Consider the following 23,358-nt stretch of genomic DNA (forward strand, 5'->3'; position numbering starts at 1 on the left):
AGGAGGGGATAGAAAGAAAGAAGCCTCTTCTTCCTTCCTCCTCTCTCTTCCTCCCTCCCCTTTCCTCTCCTCTTCCTCCTCCCTTTCTTTCCTCCCCTCCCCTCCCCTCACCCGCCCGCTCCTCCCCGCAAGGTGGGGTTTGGTGAGCTGCGGGTTGACGTGAGTGAAAGATCCACATGGTACAAGGGGCTGGATAATAAAGAGTGTGGAGTTGAACTAATGCCATTGCACTGAGTCATCCCAGGCAGGCAGAGAGCTCTGGGGCTCGGAGCGCACCATCGGGAGAGAGCTAGAGAGAGAGAGAGAGAGAGAGAGAGAGAGAGAGACCCACTGAGACAGGGACAGGGCGAGGCAGGGAGGGGGAGCTGCAGTTGCAACCAGGAAAGAGAAAGACAGGAAAGGAGAGAGGGAGAGAGAAAAAAAGAGCCCCACCGCCACCTCTCGCGTGCCGGGGAGAGGGCAAGGAAGCCAGTGTAAGGATCCCTAATTAAAGGAGAGCGCAGCTCTACTCTAAAAGACAAGAGGGCTCCTCTCGCCCTTCGGCTTGACACTAAACAGCCGGGAGGACTCCGGCAGGAGGGACGGAGCTTTGCTCGGTGTCCATTCAAAGGAAAAAGATTTTTCCCTCCCTTTGGGTGGTGTTCGAGGGGAGCCTTCGGGCGAGTGGGGAAGATTTTTGGTTTTTGGTTTTTCAAAGCATTTTTTTTTTCAGATTATTATCGTTTTGTCAAGTGTCAGAGCCTCTTTGACACTCGGACATTCGATCCACAGGAAGTTTATTCTCAGCCTTTTTTTTTTTTTAAGGAGGAAATAGCCGCAGAAGTTTCTCAAAGCGATCTTTCTTAGCTAAATGTCCACGGCTGCCACTGACAGGGCTCGTTAGTTTGGTTTCCAGGCTTGTTTTTTCTCTTTACTTCCCCTGTCCCATTTTTCTTTGCGGACATCGATTCCGTTCCCCTTCCCCAAGGATCCAGGTTCCCCCCGCCCCCAATCGCCCGCTCTCCGGTTGAGAGGGGGAGGGCGAGTGGGAGGGCCCGAAGGGAGGGTCAGACTTTGGGGAGAGAGAGAAAGGGCCAGGCGGCCAGCTGGTGCCCGGCAGAAGTTCTGAGCGCGCCACTCCGGGGCTCATAGCAGTCGACTTCAGGCTTCTCGGCTCTTCGTCCCCCCCCCGGGAGCGTTTGGAAGCACTCGGCCTGGGGGTGGGGGGTGGGAAGGGTTTAAAAATACTGAGACTATCCGGAGAGGAGATCGTCGGGGGCTAGAGCGCTCCAGCAAGTGCGAGGCGGGGAGGAGGAGAAGGAGGAGGAGGAAGAGGAGGGTGGGGGAAAACAAACACCCTGTTTCCTCTCGGGCTCCCACCACGGATCATGTACCAGGATTATCCCGGGAACTTTGACACCTCGTCCCGGGGCAGCAGCGGCTCTCCAGCGCACGCCGAGTCTTATTCCAGCGGCGGCGGCGGCCAGCAGGTAAGCAGGAGAGCTCGCTGGCTTCCTGGATGCACCTGGCGGGGAGCGAGCCCTTCCTTTTCCTCTTTCCCTCCCTCCCCTCTTCTAGACAGCCTTTTTACTGCCTTTCTTTTTTCTCTTTTGTCTTTGAGCCAAGAACCCCAATCCTATGCGTTTCTTGGGGTCTCGTTTCTTCGAACCTCTCCCACCCCTTGCTTTTTTTTTCCTGGGGAAAAAGGGGAGCACGTAGATGTGAAGCGCTGACAATGACTGCCCACCTACTCCATCATCCCAACTCTTTCCCCAGATGGAATTGTATATTCCTCCAAGACCCCGTCCCTTTACATAAAATAACGTTATCCCAGGGCTAGCCTGCTGGCTTCTTGGTGTTTTCCCCCATCCTCACCCCAGAATCCTCACAGATGAACAGAGGAAGGCCTGGAAAACATCCACCTTCCCCAGAAACCATAGCTTGATATCCGTGGGCATACCCCTCCCTCCCTTCAGCCATGTTTGTAGAGAAACCCCCTTGATGGAAGAGGTTGGGGTCAAGGGGATATTCTTTGGACTACTTCTAGTTGGGGAGCAGCATATTACAGAGGAAAGAGTGAGGGGTCGGGAGGTGGGTTCAAACCCCAGGTTGCCACTTTGTGCCTTTGTGACATGGGACAGACAACTTTACCACTCTGGGTCTTGGTTTCTTCAGATGTAAAATGTAGAGGTGGGACTAGGTGACTCCCAAGGCTCCTTCTAGCTTTGGATGGAGAATCTATTCAGTTATGTGCCTAGGTCAGTGAGGGTAAGTGGTTAGAGGTCCAGGGCATGGCAGGAGTGAAAGGCTCATCATCAAAGAGTCTGACCTATGCTGAACTAACTAGCCTTTCCCTAAGGCAATGCGCACCAAAGGGATTCAGCCCATGTCATGCCCACCTTGAGAGGGGTCCACCTTCACCTTCAGCCTCTCTCACTTCTCACCTCTTCTGTAGAGTCTTCTCCATTCCAGAAAAGGCCTGACTGTACCTTTTTGTGGGCAACAAAGCTTTATCAAAGGGGGAATGGAGGGAAAAGTAGGGGAAAGGGGCTGTTGTAGCAGAGCCCTCTCTGGTTTTTTGGGTGGTACTTGGAGCTGAAAAAGCACATTGTGGGTATATTTTTAAAGTAGCTCAACTGGTTTGAAGTCAGAACAATTGTGTATATGGAGCTGTGCTTGCCTATAAAAACCAGAAAAATAGCGGTGGTGAGGGGCCCCCATGGAATATTATCATTTTCACACAGACCTTTACATGTATGGGCTTGTCTTGTGCATTGCATTAACTTATGATGTCCAATGAAATCCAGAGCAGCCTCTACTTCCCTAGGTTTACAGGTCTTCCTGAAGAGTTGGGATATGGACCAGAGGTTGCCCCAAACCAGCCTTCTGATCTGAGATATATATGGAAAGGGCTGTGAGAAGAACCCCAGAAAGAGGGTTAGGAGAACTCTGTCTTGGACTTTGAGGGAGAAGAGTAGAAACGATATTTTTTTGTACCTATGAAAGGATACTTTATTCCAAAGTGGTATTCAGAACTGGTGACATTCCACCCCTTGGTAGACTCATCCATGGTTTCTAATTCTACTTTCTTTCCTTTTCAAAACAACAGCCAAACACCACACACACACACACACACACACACACACACACACACACCCCTTCCCTAAACTGTACAATACAGTGTTCTGAATACTGTGACCACTCAATTGTTTTATTTAAGTCCAATAAAACTAAATTTCACCTGAAAGAGCTAATATAGGTTTATACCCTTGTCAAAAAGGTGCTATTGATTTTGTGTCCGTTTCTACCACTGGACTGGAATCATTTGCTCTCTCTGCCTTCCATCCCCTTCCCTCCAATCTCAAATCCACCCAGCTCTAGAGCAGACCACCTTGGTTTTTGCTTATTGCTTCCCTATCTGCTTTTGCTGTTGTTTGAGTGGGGACAATCATTTTCAGTTTTACAGTCACTTTGCTAACCCTATTTCTGACCTAGTTGGGATGGGATGAGAAGTTCAGGCAATCAAAGAATCATTCCCAACTGGATAATGTGTGTCACTGAGGCCTTGGAGCCCATGATATAAATTGAAGCAATGCCTCGCTGTGGAGCAAAATCCAACAGGGAAACAGCAATAGGAAGGAGGAAGAGAAATTACTCCAGCCGAGCATAATGGAGACTCATTAGCTAAACAGCAAGCGAGTGTTGGCTAATTCCTAGCATGCTGTAACACATGAAGGTTTTGCAATTGATAATAACCTGGTATACTGCTTCTCTCATATGGCCTGCCAGTTCTGCTCAGCCATCCGAAGTCTGAGGCGCCTTTCAAACCAGAGAGATTTTCAAGGTAATTCGGGCATTAGACAAGCTCTGGAGCCACCCTCGCCTTTTATAGTTGTGGAGGTTTTTTTTTTCTTTTTGGTCTGGTCACTAGGGTTTTTTCCATCATGGTTGTAGCTTCTGTGCAAAACTGTATTGAAGGTAGGGAGTGGTTGCTGGGCTGGCCTTAGTTACTTCACAAGTAGGTGCTAGGGCCTTTCTGAGACACAGACTGGCAAGGCTCATGGTTAATGACTGTAGGCCAGAGAACCCGCCATCATTTTATTTCCCCAAGTTTCCTTTAGTCTGGGACACGAATGGTGGGAAAAGAATGGACAGCTGCCCCTTTTCTGGCAGTCTCAACAGACTGGGTCAATTGAGTTGGGTGGTTCCTTTCTAAGAAAGTCTCCCCCAGCCACATTTTCCTAGCCTCTTGCTTCTCGGGGTACAAACCTTCCTGGTAGCACAAACATGTTGCCTTAACACAAACAGCAATCCTTGTCCACCCATCTCCTTCAAAGGGCTTGGGCTGACTTAGCGCAGGACCATGCGGGAGAGTGACATTTTTTCCAGAGAACTTTTTTTTTAAGCTTCTAGTCTTGAATGTGGCTGGAACTTGAAGCATGAAAAATATTTCCTGCTCCAGTTCATGATTTTATCCACCAAGACTGCTTGTCTGTGATTCTTTATCTCTCCCCCACACACCCCGTTTTCTTTATATATATATATATATTTTAAGTGACTTTTTTTCTTCTTCTTCCTCCCTTTCCTAAGAAAACACCTCCCAGATCTGTATGCCTTCTCTGCCTCCCTTCTCAACACTTACGGTCTCTGGGAGGGAGAGTTACGCAATCTAGCCAGTTACACAAACATAGGTTATTTCATAACTTGTTTTCATCAGCTGGGCCCCCTCTTTATTAAAAAAAAACACACACACAGTCACATAAAAGACAACAAAAACAAAAGCCAGAACTTTTCCAAGGCTGACCATTTCTCAGATAACTTAGGATAATAAATCAAGGGCACGAGAATCCTGTTTTCCTATCAAAGAATACTAGAATCAATCTCCTTTCCTCACAAACTCACCCTTCTCCTCCTCCCCCTCAGTCCTCTCACCCCATGCATGCACGCACACATACAATATTTCCCTGGGAGTGAACTTTACCAACAGTACCAGCCTGGGACATTCCTAAGTTTGAACAACTTTACCAGAAATGACTGAGATTCCCAAGGCATCTCCAGCCATACTTCTTGAGTGCCCCCTAGGGGGCACTCTTAAGAATGTCCCTGGAAATGTCTTGGAATTCCAGGCTTTAACTTGACTCTGAGAGCTCTTGTCTAGTTTTTAGAGGAAGATAAATACCAATATGCTTAATCTGTCCTTAACTGGGAAACTGTTTTCTATTCAAAATGTATCTCCCAATGACAAATGTATTCGTTAGGTTGAATGCACCTGGTTGAAACCGATATTTTTTTCATTTGGGTAACCAAAATGTACATGGGTAGTATCACTCATTTTCCACTGCTACTTTCCTAATGGCATTGAAATAGGGACACAGAAGTATTTTCCCCCTGAATTTGGCGATGGTGGTAGTGAAGATGCATTGTTTGTGCCTTGATGGGAAAAAGTTATAAATCAGGATCAGCTAACAATGTCGAAGGAATTTGGTCTGTTCTGTTGATTCTTGGTAGAAGTCAGCTTCACTTTATCATCAAAGTGAATGGATGTTTTTTTTCTCCTCCTCTGAGAAGATAAATGTAGTTCTCTAGAGTGGGGGCTTTAGTCTTCCAAACTGAAATCTTAATTAATTTCCATTACTTGACTCCTCTCCTGTTGAGCACCATCTTGCTGGCATGAGAAGCATGATTGTAAAGCAAGGAGATTGCTTCTCTAAGTAGTAAATCAGAACTGTGACCTCCCGGTGTGGTTTTCAGAGCAGCCCTCTGGAGGGACCATCCCCTTCACCTACTGATGCCACCTTGCTTCATATAGCATGCAGCACGTTCTTTTGGGTGACCTTCGTGGGGGGAAGAGGGTGGCAGAAAAGTGGAGCAGCAGTAAATCCTTAGCTTTTGAGGATGGACTTCATCTTTGAGGGTGGTCTCAAACCTCTGGAAGCTAGTGAAGGAGAGTGTTCAAGATATAACAGCCAGTTTCTGGTCAAAAAAATGAACTATGACTAGAGAAGTGATAGGCCTGAGTAGTGGCAACATTGTGGCACTAAGTATACAACCTCCAAAGGTTATTGCTTTGGGAGATAGCCTATTATAGTTGAAAGGGCTCTAGGTTTGGGGTCAAAGGGACCTGGGTTCAAATCCTAGCATCATCATTTAATACTTGTGTGCCCTTGGGCAAGTAATTTAATCTCTCTGGGCCTCAGTTTCCTGGTCTGTTAAAATGTGGGGGCTGGACTAGCTGACCTCTAAGGTCCTGTTCAAATCTAAGTCAGTCTAAAGGAGTGCTCATTTGCATATGAACATGCTGATTCTAGTGGAATGTTAGCTCCTGAAGGGCAGGTACCATGTGTTATTTATCCCAGTTTTGCCCCTTACCCCCAACCCCAGCATGGGCCTTGGACATAGATGGCACCTAACAAATGCTTGGCATTGAAATGCCCCCTTTCTTGATAGTCTTGCCACCTATGTCTTATGTGTGGTGTATTCTGGAGGCTGCAGCCTTTGTGAATGATGGCAGTAACCATACATTCTGTAACCCTATACTACTCTGACTGGCTGGCAATTTTAATTTGTTGGGTTTGGAGAGGGAAAATACAGTATGCAGCTTTTCTTGGTCCTCCCCACTGTTTCCGAGACCTACAATGTGGCAGGATTTCCCACAGTGCTCAAGAGAAAAGAAAAGATGGATGTTTGTTAGTTTGTCAGCTTTAGGATAAGTGAGGCAGATAGTAGATGCTTAGTTAATTCTTATTAACTTGATTTGAGTAGATAATCTAATCTCAGCCCTGAGCTAGCCCAGGCTCAGTGCCTTCTCTAAATGATAGAGAATTCAATCACTCATGAAAAGGTTTTGTTTTCAGAAAGTCCTTGATCCAAAGGGTCTCCTTGTGGTTTTCTTTTCATAGAATCTTTGGGAAGAAGGGACCCTGAAAGAAGAACTATGCGAATCACCACAGTGATCATTAGCTTACTCAACAACTGTTCTTAATGTAAGTGGTAGTTCCTAGCTTTAGGCCTAATATTAGGAGCCTTCTTCCCTTTTTCAAACATCAGATAATTTCTTAGTCTCTTCAAAAGGTCATAGAGAAGAAGTGAAATACAGTGGAAAGTGTGTGTGTGTGTGTGTGTGTGTGTGTGTGTGTGTGTGTGTGTGTGTGAGATTTGGGGCAAGTCATTCTACTCCTCTAGACTTTGTTTTCTCATCTGTAAAATGAAGGGGTTGACTTCCAAGCTCTCTTCCAACTCGAAATCAATGATTCTATGATCCTTCATTCTGATAGCTATGCACAGAATTAACCTACCACTAAATATGTCAGCCCTGAACCCAGAAAGAAGTAATTTACAAATCCCTGCATCCAGGCATGGTAGAGAAAACCCTGGCTTTAGAGTCAAAATCTAGATTTGAATCCTGGCTCTGCAACTTGCTACCTAATTCAATTTTCTGGGCCTCGGTTTCTTGATCTGTAAAATGAGGGGATTGGACTAGATGTTTCTCATCCCTTCCAGCTCCAAATTCAGGCTTTTGTAATTTTAAATGATTGTAGATTTTCTTTCTTCTTTTTCCTTCCTTGCCAAGATGGCAAAGAGTACAAAGGAAATCAATTAGATTGCATGCAAACTATTTTTTTAAAGTCCATAGAGTCCAATTTTAGAAATTTCAGAGGAATTTCAGAGGAAAGATGGAATAGCTTTTCCTAAGATGAGGTTTGCTTGTTAATTTAAGTAGAATAATTTAGTTCAATTTTATTTAATATACATTTGATGAAGTACCTGCTATGTGCCAGGCACTGTACTAGGTACCTGGGATTCAGAGATAAAAATGAAACAGTCTCTGCCCTCAAGAAGCTTATATTCCACTGTGGAGAAGAGAGTGGTGGGAGACAAAATATATTCCTTGTGAGATGAGTAGAAGTACCTCAGATAAATGAGAGTCTAATGTAGGATTGAGATACAGGGTAGGATATTCCAATTATTCAATCAATAAGCATTTCTTAAGTAACTACTATGTACCAGGTACTGTGCTAAATGCTGGGGACCCAGAGACAAAATGAAATTGTCCCTGCCCTCAAGCAGCTTATATTCTATCAGAGATGATGCTGTGTAATTTGCCACTTGGAAAGAAAAGTAATTTGGGTCTGGATTTACCCAGAACCTTTCCTAGGGGTGCTAGGGAGCAAGGAAAATGAAAAGATCCCTGAGGAATTCATCCTCATCCTTCAGAACTGTGTGCTTACCTCACCCCATTCATCTCCCATGAAGACAGGAGAAGTTTGCCCTGAACATCTTAGGAAGCTGGAGAGGGGATCCCTGGGAGAGGAAACGCTATTCCATCACATATGTCAGCGAGTCCCTCCTAGCCCCATAGCCTTGGGAAAAGACTGGGCAGTTTTGGTAAGAAAACACTCAGGGCCATTGTGTGGCAATGATGGAAAGCAGACAGAATTGAAGGCAGACGACCTTCTCCCTCCCACCCCCCGCCCTGGAAATTGCCTCTATGAACACAGGTTCGTATCCTGGCTCTGCCACCTACTATCTATATGACTTAGGACAATTTTATTTCCTAGGGCTTCAATGTTCTCATCTATAAAAGGAGGGAATTGAACTACATGACATTTAAGGTTTCTTCCAGCTCCAGATTTATGAGTTTATAATCCACAGATTCCTGACCTTTTTTTTTTTTTTTGGTGACATAGACCCCTTTGGCAGTCTGGTGAAACCTATGGATTCCTTCTCAGAGCAATGTTTTAAGTGCATAAAATGAAATACATAAGACTACAAAGGAAATCAATTATACTGAAGTCCAAAATTTTTTTTTTATAAGTCCACAGACCCCAATTTCAGAATCCCTGTTGTAATTCTGTTTGGAAGCCTAGTCCAAGATGACATTCCAGTTATGAAATGCCAAAAAATGGGTACGGAACAAGACCCGCTGCCTTGGATTTGCATCTGTGATGTCATTTTTTACCATCTCAGGTGACTTTATCTAGGACAAGCCATCTGTTTATTTCAAATAGGATTCCAAATCCTGACCCTTTCAGTACTTGAAAAAGGTGCTAAAGGCATTCATCATCTATAGAAAACTCAGAATTTGAGAGTAAATTGACTAGTAAAATATGGGACTCCAGATCTTAGAATCCCTGAATCTTCCCAGTTGGGAGGGAGCTCAGAGGTCATCTGGTCCAAGCCATGACTGATCAGGAGTCCCCTTTAGAACATCTCCCAGTGGTCACCCATCTTCTTCTTAAAGTCTTTCTAGCCACCTGGAAGCACACTGGAAGATAGCTATAGCTGTTAGGAAGTTCCTTCCTTCAATTTGCAGCTTTCATCTGTAACCTTCTGAGGCCAAGCTGGACAAACTTAATCTCTTTCACATGACAGTCCTCCAGATACTTAGAGACAGCTATCAAGTCTGTCTTCCTGTTGTGGTGGTGGTGGTTGTGGTGGGGTGTGTGTGTGTGTGTGTGTGTGTGTGTGTGTGTGTGTGTGTGAGAGAGAGAGAGAGAGACAGAGACAAGGAGGGAGAAAAAAAGAGAAGAGGGAGAAGAGCAGAGAGGGAGGGAGGATAGGGAGAAAAGGAAGGAGGGAGACAAAGAGAGAAAAATAGAGAAGGAGAGAGGCGAGGAAGGGAAGGCGGGGAAAGAGACAGAGACAGAGAGAGAGTGACAGATATCCACGTCTGGACCCAAGGCAGTAGTGTGGGTTCTCAGAAAGGTAGCTTTCCCTAAGGCTCGGACACTCTTCATCCTTTGGACTGCAGTGACCTGTCTGGCTGCTCAACTGCATACATCCTCAGGTGCTGACAATAGGCCCAGTGATATCATTTCCATACACAGTTTGGGTGGAGGTGGGGGTGGGTCTGAGCCCAGTATTTTCAGCCAACACCCTGCCAGGGTGTTTTTTGGATACTGGTCTATCCAGGAGTTTATTAGGGCCTGAAGATGAAACAGCAAGAATAGGCCTGTTGACCACTGGATGCTTTAACTCCCTCCCCTTGGTCCGGAATCTCAAGAAGCTTAGGGAAAGGAACCAGGACACAGTGGCCTTTGGGGAATGCTGAAGCTTGTTTTTACTTCTTTCTTTCTTGTTTCTGAGGATGTTCTTTCTCCAAAATTTCCCAGGGCCACAATAGATGCTCCCTTATCTTTTTGCTGAGCCCTCTAGCCTACCTGGAGACTGTCAAAGTACCGCAGGGTATGTTGCCTAGTGTATGGCATTTAACACAGTGCCCAACATATAGTAGGTGCTTAATACATGTTTATTGACTGACTGTTGCAAATGATTCCATCTTTGAGCTGGAAGATGACGTATGTCTGGGCACATGTGGCACACTAGAGTTCCCTGGCATCCTCAGGCCTGTCCAAAGAAAGAGAGTCTCCAAGTAGTCGAAGGCACCCCTAGGAAATCAATTCAACTCAAATCACTTACATTCAACAAACATTTATTAAAAGCCTCTGGGGTGCCATGCACTGTGCTAACCACTGAGGGTACGGACACAAAAATAAAATCAACCTTTCCTCCTACATTTATAGCTGCAGCACCTAGTACATGCTCATGTCGATTCCACTGTTCTATTCCATCAAATTTTATTTTAGGTTCCCTCCACATTATAGTATTCCCCATTAGTGCAGCACAGTGCCTTAGCACATAGAGGGAATTTAATAAATGCTTTTTATAAATGTTGAATGTGAAGAAACTTGACCTCCTGCCGAGTTAAGCTGCCCTCCTTAAGTGGTCTGTTGATGCTAACTCGTTCCTGGGGATGCATGATTTATTCTCAATGTGGCATTGACCTGATTCTAGGGTTATGTTTGCGCAGAGGGATGCCAGGATCATTTCAGGGACCACAAACTGCCAATCTCACCACTTCTCTCCTTCATCATCGTAACTTCCTGGCTAATGCTTTCAGAGCCAGGACAAGGCACATCTGCCAGATCTAATTTAGACTTTTGTGTGTCTCCCAGAAAGGCTCCTCAGAGACAAAAGCATTCTTTATCAGGGCCCCAGGCCCCTCTGGGGATGGGACATGGCTTTTCTTGCAGTTCTGTGCCAGGGTGTTATCCAGATGGATTTACCTCCTGTCTGAAACAAGGTGTACAAGCATTTCAGAGGCCCTCATTACCTACAACCTTGTTTTTACTGCTGGCTTGTTTTGTCTAGACAGGACCAATTGCTGCAAGGAATCTGGCGGACGGGATCTCTGGAATACATTTAGTAGACCTGCTGTCTACAAAGCAAACCAAAATGCCAGCAGCAAGCTTAACCAAACTTTTCTTGGGGGCCTTTTGCCTCTTAGTCCCAATTGTCCAACCTCTGTTTTTTTCCAAGACTTCAATGTGTGTGTGGGGGGGGGGAGGGGTTCTATTCCCTAAGAAAGTGGAATAAACTTTCTTTGAGTAAGATGCCTTCCTCAAAGCTGATGGTTCTCCTGAGATCCGGAGGGGTCAGGTCAAACGATTGAAACACCTATCTCCAGAGGACTCCACGACTGCCCTGCTCATTGAAGACCCCAAGAACCTGCAGTTAAAAGTAAAGAAGCAGAATGTAAATTTGGGGCACTCCCCCCGAAAAGAGAAAGAGGAAGCAGTTTTCCCAGTAGTTGCTTGCAGCATGACATGGGGACACAAATGACCCCTGATGTGATTTTGGGCAAGTCTTCTCTCTGTCAATTGAAGAGGTTGGATGAAATGACCTTTGAGGTTCCTTTCATCTCCTACAAGATTAAGAAGGATGGAACCCTGCATGCTATATGTTGAACCCAGTCACTCATATACATATACACATAGACTCTCTCACTCATTAGCCCCGGAACATCACTTTTCCCCTCCTGCCTAGCTGTTCTCTCAGGGGAGAATCATGCCCACTTGGCTTCCTGACCTTTCTCTTCCTTCTTTCCAGGCTCAGTTTGTATCACCTCCTACATGAAGTCTTTCTTGATTTCTCCAGTGATTGGTATTGCTGCTACCTCTTGAAATTTCTTTGCGTTCATTTTGTACAGATTTTGCACATATTTATGCTTACCTGTATGTGCAGTATTTTCTCACAGTATTATGTAAGCTCCTTGAAGACAGTAATGATTTCATTTTTAGTTTTAATGCACGGTGCCTAGCACATAGTAGATACTTAATATGCATCAGTTGAATAAGTGATCTCTCAAGCCTAGTCATCTTTACCCTTTAGTGTTCCTTGTGGAGTCCTAAAGGATGGGGCCCTTTGGCACTGGGTCCTTGAGGCAACCACATTCTTCTCAAAGGCAGCTAGTTCATACGATCTTATCTACAGAGGCAGAAGGATCTTTAGGGGCCCTCTACACCCCTCCCTCATTTTACAGATGAAGAAGCTGGGGTCAGAAAAGTTAAATGATTTGCCCAAGGTCACACAGGTAGCAAGTAGCAGAGGGAGATTTGAACCCTAAATGCGTTCTTCCCTCTGAATTGCATTGCCTATCTTAACTGAACCAGGATTCAAGCCCCCGTCTTCCTCAGTCCAGCCCTCCTCTGTCTGCTATAGCAACTAGCTATCTCTAGGTTGGCAGTCTTTAAGCCTTGTGGCTCCTTGTTTTGAAATGAAAAAGTTCTGTCTTTCCATCTCCTAGATCTCCATTTCCACTGAAGGAACCCAGGAAGAATGGGTGGATGATTTTTCAGGGCCTGTAGCAGTAGGTGATTCTGTCCACTCTGGGAAGACCAGAACACACAGACAGACACAGACACACACAGACACAGACACAGACACACACACACACACACACACACACACACACACACACGGATGCTGTGGTCACCAGTGAATTACCAAGTCCTGAGACGGGTCATCTAGCTAAGAGGAGAGATGCTTCCAAGTTGTGGGCTGTGTGAATCCAACCCAGGAAATCTATGGAGATCTTTGGCAGGGTCAGGCTAGATGCCAGAGTATGAGGTGATTCAAGGACAAAGCAGGATGTAGGTGTGTTATATTCTGTTTATCCCCCCGGTGAATTGGCCAATCAATGAGCATTTATTACATATTTACGATATGTGTGGCACTGTGCTATATATGGGGGAGTCACAGATAAAGATGAAATAATCTCTTCCTCCCTCAACAAGCTTCTATTCTATCTGTTAAGAGACTCTATAGGTTAGACATTAGGATATTTACAGAGGCTCAGGTGGACACATCAGGAGCATGAGGTTTTCTGGTTATTCTTCACCCCTGAAGGCTAGAAACTTGGGACAAAGGGTTCCAGCCCCTCTGGGCCTCTGTTCCCTGACTATAAGATGACGGGATTGTACAAGATGACTTCTGGGGCCCCTTCTAGCTCTAAATTCTATGGTGCTGTAATTTCTCCTTTCCCAATTGCATCCCCGAAGGATGTTGAGTTCTTCCTATAATGAGAAGCCATGTTGTTTCCCTTATTTTTAAAATAGATTTCTTCATAAAGCATACCCCAAAAAAAGCTTTACAGTGTGGTATGGCAGGGGTAGAGTAGAGACAAAAAGAGAGTGTTCTTCAAAACATTCTGGCTATGGGACTTTGGACAGACAAGTCATTATACTTCTCTCAGGGTTCCCAGGAAATTCTCTAAGACTGTAAATTACCAATTTGTATCAGTGGAAGGATTTTTCCACACTGGGAGTTTCCCACACTAATGAAATTGCAGATTTGAATATTTTATCATCTGCATTTCTTGGAGGCTGAGATAGGAGACAAAGAACATTTTATACCTATGAAATTTCTCAGGAGAAAGAATCTCCTAGTGACCTATATGAGGATGGATAGGTGGATGCATGGATAGATGGATAGATGAGTAGATGCATACATTATGTATATTCTGGCACAGATGAACAGAAAGGTGACCAGTATGGAGTCTGAAAGTGGAAAGAGCTGCCCATTTGCATCCCCAGGGGCCCCAGGACCCTCTCCCACAATGAAAATCCTTCAGCCCAACGGGGGTCCATCCTCTTAGGAAAGTGATGTGTTTTAAAGGCTTCTATCATTGGTCGTTGGCCACAGAGCTCCTGCACTGAGGGGAATGATTGACAGCTGTGAATCCCAAGCCTCTCTGAACACCCAGGCAGGAGGCCCTTCTGCTGAATACCACGACAGCTTGCCTGGGTGAGGTGCAGAGAGTGCCTGGTTGTGTGCATACTGATGGGCTGCTGCATCTATTTTAGAAGTCAGCTTTGGATGTGTTGACAGCCTTATTTCTCTGTCACATTCCTATAGTTGGGCCGCAGACTGGAATGGAAAGACTCGTGCCCATGCAGGATTCCTTTGCGTCATGGATGCGGCAGACTTTGCTTAAAGCCTCTGGGTCAGTCCCATCTTGGGTCCTACCTCCTCCTGGTTTTCTCCTCCTGGTACCTTCTCCTCTTCCTTTGCTCAGATTTGCTTCTCATCTTAGTCTCATTTTATTTTGTTTGTCTCTTTTTTTTCTTCCTCTTAGAAATTCCGGGTAGATATGCCAGGATCTGGCAGTGCCTTCATCCCCACGATCAATGCCATTACCACCAGCCAGGATCTCCAGTGGATGGTGCAGCCCACAGTCATCACCTCTATGTCGAATCCATACACCCGCTCCCACCCCTACAGCCCACTGCCAGGCCTAGCCTCGGTCCCGGGACACATGACTCTTGCAAGACCTGGGGTGATCAAAACCATCGGCACCACCGTGGGCAGGAGAAGGAGAGATGAGCAGGTAAAACACAGACTTGTGAAAATGAACCAGGCAAGGGAGCTTGGAAAACCTTGTCAGGGTGGGCACTTTTCTACAGAGATGGAGAAAATGGGGCTGAGAGACCTACAGCTTCGAGTTACTTACAGAGTCCTTGACTAGTGTGGACAGAGCATTGTACTTGGAGTCAGGAAAACTTGGGTTCGAATCCAGCCTCAGCCACTTATTAGCTGTGAGACCCTGGACAAGTCACTTAATTTCAAACCAGCTGTGATTTCTTAGTCTGTAAAATGGAGCCGAAATCACAGATTTAAAGATCATCTCATCATTATTGTTACTATTATTATTGTATATTCATTTCTTGGAGGACGAGACAGGAGAAGAGTATTTTATGTTTATGGAGTTGTCATCAGGGCCTTTGGTAGAATGGAAAGAACACTGGATCTGGAGCCAGAGGACCTGGGTTCAAATTCTGTCTCTGATGCTTCCTGTTTGTCCTTGGGTAATTTCCCTGGGCCCTCCATTCCTCATTTATAAAATTGGGAGGTTAGATTAAGTGGCCTCTGGGGTCATAAGATCATAGACTTTGAGATGGAAGAGATCCCAGGGCTCTCTAGACCAAACCAGAATTCTACAGTTGAGGAAATTGAAGCCTGAGGAAGTTATTTGACTTACCCAAGGTCACAAAGATGGTCATTGTCAGAGGTGGGATTTGAACCCTCATCCTCTGACTCTGTGGCTAGTGGGTATTGGTTCTGCGAGCCCGTGATCTGCCCCACAAAGGCAAGGAGCCGGTGGTCATGTGGTCAAAAGCCATCACAACAGGCCCTCTTTCTGCTTTGAGTGGCTTGGCTTCAGCCTCCTGGTAGGATGGCGTCAACCATTTGACGGAGGAGATAGAGCAGGGGCTCTAAGGCTATGCCTCTGAGGGGAACTCAGGGCTTGTTCAATGATGGGCATGTCCACCTGTGGGAGCCCATGCTTTTTAGAGAGGCTGGCTGGCTTTCGAATTGGGCCTCTTGGTTGGACTGGGCTTGGTGAGTATGCGGAGGGCAGAGCCCGACAGTGTCTCCACGCCCCGGAAGATCCAGGAAATGGTCCCTACTGAGCATTTATGGAGGCCTTAGAGAACTTTCAAAGGGTGTGTCAGGCTGTTTTATGAGCTGCTTTCTAAGTATCCTTATGAATGGGGTCAGCATCAAATTTTCCATGTTCCAGAGGAGAAGGAGGCACAGGTTGGGGAGTACAAGTTTAACACATTGTTTACCAGGGTCCAGACTTGGATCTGCCACTGTGACCAATGGCTGGAAGGGGCCTGAGAGGTCATCCAGGCTCCATCCCTGTCATTTTATGGGTAAAGAAAGTGAGGCCCACTGTGGGGAGGCAGGGGGTGACTCACCAGAGGAGATGCAGGTAGAGACAGAGCACGGATTGGATAGTTGCCCCCCGATTTCTCTCTTTCCACTGCTGAATGTTCTCGTAGTGTTCAGAGTAAAATATGATGGAGAAGAGGGCTGGCTCTGGAGTTTGGGGACCCAGGTTCAAATTTCACCTTGACATTTACTACCCTTGGTGCGGCCTTTTGACTGAGTCCAAGTTTTACTGAAAAACCCTTTTATTAAGGGGATTTGTTCTGTGGATCTTTGCATTCAGTCAAAGGGCCACATGTGGCCTTGAGGCCGCAGCTTCCCCACCTCTGCTTTTGACCTTGAGCAAGTCACTTAACCTCGGGTGGCCTCAGTTTCCCCATTTGTAAAGCGTTGCTTTTGGACTAGCTGGTGTCTGAGGTATTTTCCATCTCTGAATGTATGCTGTTATGATGAAAGAACAATTTTTTTTCCAATTCAATTCATTCCAGAGGAAATATGGCATAGTGGATAGTATTAGACCTGCCAATAGGACTCAGAATCCAGTCTTGCCTCCCATTAGCTATATGTAGCTCTGGCCAACTCTCTTAATCTCTTTGATCCCCAGAAATGATTCCTCATTTCTAAAAAGAGGCTTAAATAGTATCTGCTGACAGGTTGTTGTGAAGATCAAAGAAAATGTACATAAAAGGAAGGAAACAAGCATTTATTAAGTGCCTACTATGTGCTAGGCACTGGGCTCAGTGCTTTACAAATATTTTCTCTTTTGATTCTCACAGCAACCCTGGGAGGTAGGTACTGTTATTACACTCTTTTTACAGTTGAGGACACTGAGGCAGATAGAGGGTCGGTGACACACAGCTAGGAAATATCAGAGGCCAGATATGAACTCAGGTCTTTCTCACTCTAGGCCCCGGGCTCTATTCACTGTGCCCACTAGCTGTCTCTAAAATGCTTTGCCAACTTTAAAGTACTATATGCCTATCAGGGAATATTATTATTCACCAAATATTTCTTAAGTACTGCCAATGTACAAGGTACTGTGCTAGATACTAGGGCTATGAAGACAAATGAAATGATCGCTGCCCTCAGGATGCTTACATTCTTTGAGAGTAATATAACCTATTTTTGTTGTTCAGTCATTTAGTCTTGTCCTACTCTTCGTGACTCCATGGACCCATACTGTCCATGGGGTTTTCTTGGCAAAGATACTGGAGTGGTTTGCCATTTCTTGCCCCAGTGGATAAAGGCAAACAGAGATTAAGTGACTTTTCCAGGGTCACACAGTGTGACTAAGGCTGGATTTGAACTCAGATCTTCCTGACTCTAGGCCCAGCACTCTATCTGCTGAGCCACCTAATGTAACAGAGAAATAAATGCAAATTAATTAGAATAGAGAGAGCATCCGCAACCGGAGTGGGGTTCAGAAAGGCTCCACAGAGGAGGTGATATCTGAGTTAAGCCCTGAAGGAGGAAAAGGATCCTGAAAGGCAGAGATGAGGTGAAGTTTCCTTCAAGGCATGGGGGCCAGCTTGTGTAAAGGCTGGCCCAGGAGACAAAGGCTTGGAGGCCCTGCTCCCCAGTGGAGGCATCTTTCCCTGAAGCCTGGCCACACGCCTCCCAATTTGGTTCCCTGTCGCCTTGCATTGACATCGCTAACTTGCACAGAGCACACCAGGCCAGGGTTAGTGAACCTCCTGGAGATGCCCACCTTACTAATAGGCATCTTCTTGGAGAAGGATTCGCTCCAGGTCCTTCTTCACCCTGAACAGCTTATGAATCTGTCCTTTCATTGAGAGGGGAATAGTGGTCACCCGGCCATTATCATCAATAGTTTCAGTGTTATTTGGAATTATACAGCTTGTTTCTCCCAAGAGACCAGCACTTTCCTGGGAGACCATATGTTTATCCCAGCAGGGTTATAGGGAGGGCAGCTAGGTGGTACAGTGGATAGAACACCAGGCCTGGAGTCAGGAAGATGAGTCTTCCTGACTTCAAATCTGGTCTCAGACACTTACTAGCTACATCAAGTCACTTAACCCTGTTTATCTCAGTTTCCTCATCTGTAAAATGAGCTGGAAAAGGAAATGGTAAACCACTCCAAAGTAAACCCCAAAAGAATGGACATTCCTAGGATGGTAATTAGGATGGTCAAGGACCTCAAGGTCAGGCTATATGAGCATGTTTGAAAAAACTGGGGAGGGGGGAGAAGGGAAGAAGACTTGGCTGGGGCGTGGGGGAAGTGCTATCGGATAGCTGTCTTCAGTTATTTGTAGTGGAGAAAGAAAATAGATTTGTTGGCCCCCAGTGGGAAGAACCGGGAGCAAAGAGGGCAAGTTCCAGTGAGGGAGGTATTAATTTAGTGGAAGTAAATTAGAGCTAGCTGTTAGAGCCATCCAAGAGTGGATGGGTGGCTTTGAGAAGCAGTGGGTTCCCCCTCACTTCTGGAGGTAGTAAGTTCTTTCTCACTAGACATCTTAATCAAAGTCTTGGATGAAAACTTGGCTAGGGATGTGGTAGCAGGGATTCCTGTTCAGATTGTACTTTGTGGCCCTGAGATCCTTTTGAGCTCAGACTTTTTGTATTTCTGTGATCTATTAGAGTGATTAAACACTGTGCAAGTCAGACAGGGCAGCTCATATTAATCAGGCTTCATTCACTAAGTGCCCTGATGTTTCCAATGAGGCCTCTTGTAAGTGAGCCACCCTTAAGGATCAGCAATCATAATAATGTCTCCTATTAATGTGCTTTTCTCCACGGACCTCAAAAGATTTTACAGACATTGGTGAGCCAGACTCTCCCAGGACATAAATGACCCCAGGGATGAGTCAGGCACCCTGGGAGAGGCATTGACTCTTTAGGGCTGCAGGGGACCGTGGCGGGAAGATGCTGAATAGCATTCACTTCCTCTCTATGAGTGATGCCTAACTCACACTAATACCCTAATACAATCTGGCTGGAGGCTTTTATTTGTTTGTGAGAGGAAGGGAAGGAACAAGAGGCATTTTCTGATGACCCGTCATGAGCTAGGAACTCAGAACCATCACTCTTCAGGAAGAGTAGAAATATCACTGGACTGCTGGTCAGGACACCTGAGTTCTGGTCCCAGCTCTGTCACTAACCGGGTGGGTGACAAACTTCTTTACTTATTCGAGCCTCAGTAAAGTGAGGGGATTTGTCTTCTTTCATTCAGCAAGAATTTGTTGAATACTTGGTAGGTGCGGGGTGCTGGAGATACAAAGGAAAAAACAAAATGTTCCCTGACCCCAAGGAGCTTACATTCTATCAGAGGAAAACAACATGGTTGTGTTAGGTGATCTCTAGGTGATCTCCTTTACAGCTTTGTGATTCTATTCTAGGACCAAAGATCTAGAACCAGGAGGGATCCTAGAGGCCATATAATCCAAACGCCTCATTTTACAAATGAGAAAACTGAGATTCACCCAGGTCCCCCCACAGAGTGCGCAGTCTGAAGTGGGATTTGAACCCAGGTTCTCTGGCTCCGGAGTCCTCTATTTTCTCTGTTTTTCTGTCCTATTCTGTCCCGTCCTATCTGTCCTTTCCCATACAGTTTTCTGTTCCATCTCATAAGGCTCCCTTGCCTCAAAGTAAATGGCTCTTCCACCACACTCAGTTTCCTCTTAACTACCCCAGGAAGCAGGAGAGGGGATCCACAGCAGAGGAAATGCAGTTCCATGCTGGATAGCAGTGAGTCTCTCTTTCTCCAAAGCATAACAAACACCAGGAAGAAATGGATGTCAGCTTCATTAACAAAATGCCCAGGCTCTTGCATCTGGCACCATGGAAGGAATACTGAATCTGAAGTCAGTTATTCCCTTGGTGACCTTGGGCAAGTTACCCTTCTCTGACCTTCAGTTTCTTTATCTGTAGAAGGGAGGGGTGGAACTATATGGTAGGACCAAAGTTCCTCCTGTTTCCACTGCTGGTGTCCTAGGATCCTATCGCCCAGTGGGAGGGGTGCTCCAGCAGGAGCTGGGTCTGGCACCTGCTTGTGTTCCAGGAGCTTGTTTTCTAGAGGCCTGGGGCTAAGGGGAGGGTGCGTTCAGTGTGTGGGTGGGTAGGGCTGTAGTGCTGACACACACACGCTCTGACAGTGTTGATCTCATGTTCCCTGGATACTTCCTATGTTGACAGCTCCCACAACTTGCTGCACACCTCCCGAGACTGGGGTTTTGGAAGGAGGGGGAAGGGAGGTTGGGGCAGGCATGGAGACCTCTGGGCCAGATTTCTTCCAGCATCTAGGGATGGGAGGGAGGGCAGAACTGAAATGGTAGTGAAGATGCTGCCAGTACCATCCCTTCGTACTGCTTGTATTTGAACATTTCAAGGGTGTATTGTTGTTGGGGTGGGGGTCATCCCTTCACCAACCCAGATAGCAACTTCTCTCTTACTTAGTAGATGGTCTTTGAGACTTGCTGGGGTAAAAAACCAAAACCTCATCCTACATCCGGTCTGGTGATGAGCCCATCTAAGCTTAGCTAGGATGCTGCTCACACAACACATAGAACGTGGTGCCTACTTATGATAAATAAAATACTAGTAATAATCTGTTTGGGACCAGACCTGTGATTTCTCTGGTATAAGGAACTCTGAGGAATTCCTACTATACCAAAATATATTGGCAATAGTTCCTGCCACTATCCACAATGCCATAATAGCTCTCTAATAGTAATAATGGTCATACACATATTTGTGTCATATGTATACATAAACATGTGTGTCTGTGTGCATATACATGTACACACACAGCTTCATACGTATCCATGATCTCATTTGATGTCATACTCAAAAAAGTTGGCGTTTGCAAGCACCTGAAGAGATGAGCAGCTCTGAATCTCTTTTAGGAAGCTTTGGGCCAACCCATGTCAGCATCATGTGCCTATGTGATCTGGTGAGAACCCTTTGCTACCTTCTGGACAACCCCTAACTAAGGCCAATATTGAAGAATTAAGTACATAGTGATAACAGTGTTCCTGCTGCTACTAAACTTGTTACAACCTGGTCCTCTCAGAGGCTGCCAGCCTCACATAGAGCACCAGGTGAAGACCAGGGCTGAATATTTTGAGACCTTGGTGATGCCCCTCAGTGCCCCTTCCAGCCCAAATTTGAGGCCAGAGGAGGCACCCCCACTGGGTGATGAGAATTCTGTTGTGACCTGGGCCCAGATCTTTACCTCAGACCCATCATGTACTATCATGATAGAATCCCAGAGGTAGAAGGTACCTCAGAGGTCATCTAATCCAATCTGGAAAAGGTTTTGTTTAATCAATTAATCAACAAGCTTTTATTAGGTGCCTGCTATCGGCCAGGCACTGTGCTAGGTGCTGGGGATATAAAGTCAAAAATCAAACAGTTCCTGCCCTTGAGGAGGGTTAACATTCTGCTGTGGGGAAACAACACATCCATTAATCTGTATATATTGAAGAAATACCAAATACCTACCAGGTGGTTTAGAGACAGAGAGTGCTAGCAGTTGGATGACCTGGAAAGGCTTTGTGTCATCAGTAGTGAGCTGAGTCTTCGAGGCAAGATGAGGGGCTGCATTGACAGACGTGGGAAATGGTCAGCATAGAGCATGGAGAGAGGCGATGGAGAGTATTGTGGGAGGAAGAGCAAAAAGGCCGGTTTGAATAGAGGGTAGTCCTTGGGGAGGGCTTTAAAGGTCACAGAGAAGAGTTGACATGGTCAGATCTGCCCTGGAGGAAAATTACATTGGCAGCTTCATGGGGATTGGAGGGAAGAGAGGCGAGGCATCAATTAAGGGGTTGTTGGAATAATCCAAGTAAGAGGTGATGAAGGCCTGTATTAAGATGGTGGCTGTGTCTGTTGAGATTGGGGAGAAGAAGAACAAGTGTTGTGGAGATAGAGTCAACAAGATTTGGCAGCCGATTGGGTGCGTAGGGTGAGGAGGCTAGGATAACATTGAGGTCGTGAACCTCAGAGACCGGCAGGATGGTGATGATTGAGGGGACACTCCAAATGGTCATACCACCTATGGAAAAAGTACCCAACTGGCAGCTAGAAGACCTGGTTCTGAAGCTTTGCTCTGCCACTTACTGACTGTGTCATCTTGACAAGTCACTTAACTTGGCCCTAATGTCTTTGTCTATAAAATAGGGATAATAGGACCTGTCCAGTGCTCTATACAGAGGAGACAGTGTGGGAAAGTGGAAAGAGCCTTGGTTTGAGAGGCAGAGGATTTGAACTCATATTTTGTGACTTGCTGGCTGAGTGACTGTGGGCAAGTCCCTTTGCCTCTCTGGGCCTTGGTCTCCTCATCTGTACAGTGGAGGGGAGGGTTGGATTAGAAGGCTAAGGTTCCTTCTAGCTGTAAATCTATGAGCCCATGGTCTGGTGGATGTAAGGCATTATTATTATTATTCGTTAGATGCCATTGGCAGTTTGTTTGGGGAGGCTTATCATCAGATTGACTGCTAGGGGATGCATTTTTGCTGTAAATATTTGCTACTCTAGCAGGGAGCAAAAGTATATGTGAAGAGTAGGGGTGGGAGCAGAGCTTAGCCACAGCAAACCCTTAGGGCAAAGCTTTTTGTTCTTGAGTCATTTCAGTCATGTCTGGATCTTGGTGACCCTATTTGGGGTTTTCTTGGCAAAGATACTGGAGGGATTTGCTATTTCCTTCTCCAGCTCATTTTACAGATGAGGAAACTGAGGCAAACAGGGTTAAGTGACTTGCCCAGGGTCACACAGCTAGTAAATGTCTGAGGCTGGATTTGAACTCAGGTCTTCCTGACTCCAGGTCCAAGCTCTATCCACTGCACCATCTAGCTGCCCCTGTGGGTAATTGGAGAGCCAGAGAGTCAAGTCAGCAAGCATCTACTTAAGCTATACATCTGATGAGGCTGCAGTAGACAAGGGGTCCCAGGTGCTTCTGGGTGATGTTAGTATTGTCTCTTCTCACCTCCTCACACTGCGTGCTTCACTCTCTTCACCTTCCTCTGTACCCACAGGGTGCCTTCATGTCCAGGCAATGGCCTCACATATTTTCTTAGAGACATTTTTGACTGATGGAGGTAGAGGAATGCAGTCCCATCAGTGCTGGGTCTTTGAGGTTCTCTGCCTCAGTGAAGATGATGAGGTCATGTACACAGATCATAGACCGTGCAGCAGAATGTAAGCTTCTGCTGAACAGAGGGCAGATTGTCTCTGAGTCTTCATTGCCTTCTGCAATGCTCGGCACATAGTAGGTGCTCATGAAATGCCTGCTGAATTGAATTTGTTGTATGGGGTCATCGAATTTAGAGTTAGCTGGCCATGTCCTCTGCTGCATTGGTCAGTCTCTTTGTAGAGGACCATGAAATGAAGAATCCAGACACTTGTGGGGAC

The 23,358-nt window shown here is 45.9% G+C and overlaps 1 protein-coding gene across 2 annotated transcripts in view; it reads left to right on the forward strand.

The window, feature by feature from the left end:
* The first annotated feature begins 1,333 nt into the window (after positions 1-1,333).
* FOSL2 (FOS like 2, AP-1 transcription factor subunit) overlaps positions 1,334-23,358 on the forward strand; it is a 33,646-nt gene continuing 11,621 nt past the window's right edge. The window contains exons 1-2 of one of the 2 annotated variants that reach the window (XM_036750624.1): positions 1,334-1,469; positions 14,396-14,647. In XM_036750624.1, coding sequence (XP_036606519.1) covers positions 1,368-1,469; positions 14,396-14,647 — 354 coding nt within the window. In that variant the 5' untranslated portion in view covers positions 1,334-1,367. Of the gene's footprint in view, positions 1,470-14,197; positions 14,264-14,395; positions 14,648-23,358 lie in introns of those variants that run through there. The other variant, XM_036750625.1, reaches the window with a different exon arrangement.

Source organism: Trichosurus vulpecula, chromosome 3 (genome assembly GCF_011100635.1).
Source record: "Trichosurus vulpecula isolate mTriVul1 chromosome 3, mTriVul1.pri, whole genome shotgun sequence".
NCBI classification, from domain to species: domain Eukaryota; kingdom Metazoa; phylum Chordata; class Mammalia; order Diprotodontia; family Phalangeridae; genus Trichosurus; species Trichosurus vulpecula.